Source organism: Muntiacus reevesi, unplaced genomic scaffold, assembly GCF_963930625.1.
Source record: "Muntiacus reevesi unplaced genomic scaffold, mMunRee1.1 SCAFFOLD_106, whole genome shotgun sequence".
In the NCBI taxonomy this organism is placed as follows: Eukaryota; Metazoa; Chordata; class Mammalia; order Artiodactyla; family Cervidae; genus Muntiacus; species Muntiacus reevesi.
In genome coordinates, this window is record NW_027077932.1 from 43579 (window position 1) to 49787 (window position 6209).

At 47.1% G+C, this 6209-nt stretch overlaps 1 protein-coding gene across 1 annotated transcript; it reads right to left on the reverse strand.

Annotated features, from left to right (window-relative positions):
* Nucleotides 1-5040: 5040 nt before the first annotated feature.
* On the reverse strand, nt 5041-5805 carry LOC136155260 (melanoma-associated antigen 10-like). Its single transcript, XM_065917092.1, has one exon. It carries the CDS (start codon nt 5803-5805, stop codon nt 5041-5043), a length of 765 nt encoding a protein of 254 aa, XP_065773164.1.
* Nucleotides 5806-6209: the final 404 nt, after the last annotated feature.

Consider the following 6209-nt stretch of genomic DNA (forward strand, 5'->3'; position numbering starts at 1 on the left):
GAAATATTCCAGTTTATGCAGACACTCCCACTTGTAGAAAGGGGAGCATAACTCCCCACCCCTGAGGCATGGACTGCACATCGTGACTTTCTTCCAAAGAGGACAGGATAGAAAGGGGGCATAAAACAATTACTTTATCACATAGACACATGACAAGCACTACCTCAGCCACATGATCAATGAGAGCATCATCAGTGATCGATTATGCTAATAGTATAAAGACTTGATAAAATGTGATGAGAATAGGATTTTACATCTGTAAAATTCCTTCCCCAAACTTGTAATCCCAGGCTAGTCACAAGTATAATATCAGACAAATACCAATCAAGGGACATAGTAAGTAACATCTGCCAAGTACGCCTCAAAACTGTCAAGACCATCCAAAGCAAAGAAATGTTGACGCTAAAAGGGACCCACAGAGACATTACAAGTAAATGTTAGGGTATTTTCCTTCCCAGGTTCTGGGAATGGGTAAAATCTATAGAAGTCTGAGTAAAACATGGGCTTTAGTTGATCATAAATAATGCAATAATAATTAATAATTATTATTATAAATAATTATTTATAAATATAAATTTATTTATATTTACATATATTATTATAAATATATAATAATTATAAATATATATAAATATGTATTTATTATATATTGTATTATATTATACATATTACATATATTATATATTATATATAAATAAATAATAATTTAATATATATAATATTGTAATACATAAATATATAATATTTAATATATATAAATATATAATAATAAATATATAAAAATATAAATTATATTATTATACATTATAGTATATATACTATATATCATATTATAGAAAAATAAAGATATATATTTATATATATATCTATATATATAAATATAAATAAATTGTTATAATAATAATAAACAATGCAATATTTCCTCATTAATTGTAATAAATATATCATATTACTGTAAGATATTAGGAATAGGGGAGACTGGGTGATGGCCATAAGAGATTTTTGCTGTTCTCACAATTTTTTTTTTCAAGTCATAATGGGTTACAAGGGTTAAAAGGGTTACAAAGGAAAAGGTGAAAATAAAGACTATTTTCAAAATAAAAAAGGCAAGGAAACTTTGGGCACAACATGCTGAGTATGTTAAAAAAGGACATAGAAAGGATACCAAACACAAGCACATGGAACCTGTAAGTATGAAACAACCATTGCTATATTAGCTTCAACTTTTCCTCTCCCTTAACCTCCAATCCCATATAATATACTAAAACCGGGCCTCTTCCAGAAACATCTCTGGATCCACTTTTTTCTCAAGTCCCACAAACACTGCCCTAATGCAACCTCATAGATGTTTTGCCTGGATATGGCAAAAGCCACCAACCAAGAGCAGGTGGAGACCTGGAATCCCGTACTTGCTCAAAAATCACTTTAAGACGTCTGCCAGTATTATTTGCTACAGAGGTCTGTCAAGATCCAGGCAGGTGTCAATGTCTTGCCTTGAATACAAGGGTCCAAAGCAAACCTTTAGCTGTGCATACATGTGAGTGCTCGTGTCTGAATCTTTGTGACACCATGGACTGTGGCACACCGCCCCCCACCCCTGTCTCCTCTGTCCATGGGATTTCCCAGGCAAGAATAGAGGAGTGGGATACCTTTTCCTCATCTAGAGTATCTTCCCACCCAGGGATCGAAGTTGCATCTCCCACATTGCAGGCAGATTCTTTAACACTGAGCCTCCAGGGAAGCCATGAGGAAACACAGGGACTTCTCAGAGGAGCAGAACACTCACTGAGAATCCTTAACCCAAGGGAGGTGCTTGTCCAATCTGTGATGCCCTGGGAAAGATCAGCTTGGGAACAGGGTGGTGCGTGTCCACACAGAGGCTGCTGCAGAAGATGCTGGATACTGGAAATGACCTCCAGAAAAGTCGGTGGGGGTGAGGGTGAGTTTGCGCCTCCTCGCAATCAAAGGACTGAGGTTCTTATGTACCCAGAGAAAGTACCCAACCACACCTAACAGTCATAACCCATAAGGAGCATGAGGAGTACCTGCCATGAGAGCTGCCACATACACATCCTGGAGTGCCCCCTGGGGCTGTGGTCCCAGCCTTGGCCCCAGAGCACAGACGTCCTCATGGAGGCCAGAGCAGCAGCTCACCAACAGTGGCACCTGCTCCCCCTCCCTCTCCCGGCCAGCCCCAGGCAAGTCTGATGGGATCTCCAGGGGCTTGCTGCTTCCATGTCTCTGGGGCTGTTGACCCTCTATGCAGCCTGCACCCGTGGGCCCCAGATTCCTCTCCTACCTGGCTCCTTTCTGAATCCTCATTGGAGTCTGGGACCTCTGGCGCCTGGGGTAGCATCATCCCAGGCATCTGCTAGAGCTTTTCCTCTGCTCAAACAGCCCGACTGGGGACACCAAAGTCCTAGCTAGCTATGCCGGTGGCTGACCAGACAGCCCTCTGCCTCTCACACTCAGGCTCAAAAGCCAGGACCTCACAGTCACATTCACAAGACCCTGAGTTTCCTCCAACACACTCCACAGGGATTCCACAGGGAATGAATGGTCTGATACACCTCAGGACCTTAGAGATGTGCCCTGCAATTCCATGGCAATGACTACTACTGACCCTCCACGAGGAGTCATGCCCAGGGGCTGCATCAAGACCTGCTGGCTCCACCTGAAGCACAGTGGAAGGTGATGCTGCTCTGGGATTTCCAAGTAAAGTTACACACATGAGGTCATCAGGACCAGGGCCTAATCCACTCTCAGTGGGGAGGGATGGGGCGGAAGCAGGACAAAACCCAAGGCAACGTTCTGGCAGAGAGGGGGCGCTGTGGGCAGCAGTGGTGGGGGGGCCTCGGGGCTGGGCGCCACCAGGAGGATGCCCCCAACAGGGGACTTTGGCAGCTGGCTGCTGCCCTCCTGATGGAGACTGATCACAGCCCCAAGGGGGCTGACAGTGCAGCTCGTAGGGGGCGGGGGTAGGCTGTGGGTCTTTGGTGGGAGTGGGTGGAATTCCTGAAGCCAGTTCCCTGTGGGGCAGCCTCTCTCAAGTGTCAGAGGTGAGGGGTTTGAGTCACTGGAAGAGAAACCACACTTGGAGTGGTCTATGTCTGTGTGTTGTCCTGACTTGAGGATTAACCCCCAGGTGCCCATGTCCCTTCAGAACAAATGGTTGTTGACAAAATGCTTCTGCTCAAAATTCACTGGTCCTGGGTCATCATATGACCCTTCCTAAATGAAGAGGCCTGGCAGGGTCATGTCCCCATGAGTGCAGGGTGAGAGGAAGACAAGAGGTGACTGAACACCTGACATCTCTCCAATTCCACACTGCCTAGCAGATGCTCCACAAAGAGCAGCAGTTAAAAATCTCTTTTGTTTTGGGGAGGAGAGTCTGAGCAGGTCACATGGGTCTTGACATTTTCCACCTTTTCCAAGTGTCCACTGACTATGTGGCTGCTACCTTGTATGTGGCCAGAATCACATCTATTGTTCCTGTTGTTCTCTGACACTCAGCATGGAGAGCTGCCCCTTCAGCCCCCTGCACCCATCCACACCCCCACTGCAGTGACCTCACCACCTCCTTAGGCCCGGAAGTCGCTCCTGCCTTTTCATGCCAGGCACAGCCTTAACCTGGGTCTCTGCTGCCTCTACACTTCTGAACCTGCCTGAATCCGGGGACGCTGCTGGATGTTGCATCTTTACTGGTTACTACGTATTTCTCGTGTTATTCGCATCTCAGACTCTGTCCCTCTCTCTTCTGGAAATGGTTTTCTTTTCAGGACACCTCAGAGAATTGGCAGCTTAGTTAGAAATGGAATAGAAAACCCCTCAGAATTGCTGTTCTGTTTTCCTCCCAGAGAATATATGTCAATTTCGGTGTTTGTCTGTGTTTCAGGGTGGAGAGTAGTGTGTCCAGCTGGGCACAGCTCACTCAAAGATCCCAGGATTCTCATCACACAGCAGGTCCTGTCCACTTTTGCAGCTTCTCTTTACTCATTTCATCCAAATGAAATCTAGATCATGCTCACAAGTGAAAATCATAAAGTCCAGATGACCAAAGACACTGTTATTTCCGTGTACTTGGTAATCAGCTTTCGAAGGCAGAGACAAGAAAGCTAGCACATGGAATACTGAGCCATATATCAAAGAGCAAGATTCACATTTCCTAGGATTCCAAGCAGATGGTGGGTAGAAAACACCTATTTCATCCCTGTGGTCAATACCTATGGGACAAGAGCCAGGATCCCTTCCTGGCTCCCCTGGGGTTTACCCAAGAAGCAAAAGGAAACCTCACAGCAAAGATCCGTTTCAGAGACTCCCCTCACCCCCAAGACAAATCTCATGTGACTGCGGATCCTGGACCATTGCTGTAAGTGTGGGGGTGTCCTGCTGCTCCTAGTGTCCCCACTGTTAACATGGCCTTTCACGGAGCAGAGAATCTGTACACGTCTTTGGAATACCTGAGCCAGTGAGCAGGGGTCTCAGACTGTCTGCTACTTTCTTTAATAACCCAGGAAAATTCAATTAACTGAGATCATTTAGTTATTGTGAAAGACAGACAAGAAGGCCATAAGCATGAATTCACTATGATTACTTTATTATCCAACTCTTCTTCATACAATACTATTGCTACAGAAGTTCACATTTTCAAACATTTCTAGTTTCGATTCCATTGCATTCTGTTCAGGACCACAAAACAAAATGGAAGACTTTCCAATCTCTTTTAGAAAACAGCAAAACTCTTTTTTTTGAACTGTGTAACATCAAATACACTCGGATCAATATCATTCACAAAGCTAAGATATGGAAGTTTCTTTAGCCTTCTTTGAAACCAAACCTTGAAAAATTTCTAAAGAAAACAGAGATGAATCCCCATGTCATCATAGAGAACAGGAACCAAAAGATGCTACAAACTGGTTCCCCCAACTACCCCGGGCCCTCACATTTTAGAAAGCTGACTACCCCCTCTTTAATCACAGAGAGAAGGAACAAAGTGGTTGCTGCTCTGTCCCAGGCCCCCTATTCCTCCTCCCTCGCATCTTATGCAGACAGGAATGGGAAGGCCCTCAAAGCCCTTTGGTTGACCCTGAGCATAAATGCCATGACTTGCCACTTGCTGGTCTCCACATAGGCCCGGGGACCCCACAGGAACTCATAGCGAGCAGGGTGGCTGTCAGGCACCTGCTCGTACCGCAGGTATCCCTCCCGCACCCACACTTGGGTCAGAAGCTCCCTGGGCTCCCCAAAGACACATTGCTCACTCCCAACATACACCCCCATCCTGCTGAGTGCTCCCCAGACCGCCTCCTCAGGGGCCGGGTCTCCAAACCGCATGATCATGCTGAGGACCAGCACCAGGAAGCCGGCCTTGGGCAGACCCACCCCATCGCTCAGCATCTCATCGCAAGTGAGGCCCAGGATGGGGACCAAGATGTAGGTGTGCTTCGCTGGGTCCACCTCCTTCACATCCACACCAAACAACAGCTGCAGGCACACTGAGACCTCCCTGAAGACCACCGGGAAGTGCTCCTGGTTATCCCTGAGGACCTCACTCAGCATTTCCGTCTGGGAGGTCAGCTCCTTGGCTCGATACTTGAGGAGCAGGAACTTCATCAGTTTACCTATCATCCTATGCAGAATTTCTCGGGGCAAGGCCTCCACAGGAGCGGAGGAGGATGCTGGGGGATAGGAGGCCAAGTGGGATGCGGACTCCCCCACCTCAGCCTCCAAGAGCGGCACCTCGACAGGGCCCTGGTCCTCGCCTAGGTCCTGAAGGTCTTCTTCGGGTTTGCTGAGCTCACTCATCTCAACCACGAGCACAATGCCTGAGGTCAAACAAGACACGGAAGTGAGGCAGAGGTACAGATGGGGACCAAGGGCCTCTGGGAGAGAGGAGGTGTGAGCAACCTGGGCTAAGAAACGCATCCTGGATGGTACAACACAGGCCACTTACAGATCTCCCATTGAGGGGTACTCTCAGACCTCACAGGAGTGCTCCTCCTGGGAGGCCAACCCCTGGCTACCCGAAGGAGAACCAGAGGTGACTCCCAAGCATGTCGCCAGCACAGCCTGAGATTTCCAGGTCCAAAAAAGTGGGAGGAATTGGGGCCTTCTGGGGCCCCCCTATGTTCTGGGATAAGGAGCCTCTGGTTCACTTCAGGTCACCCTCTCACCTTGATTCCTGATACTGCCTGTCTGAACTCAGGACA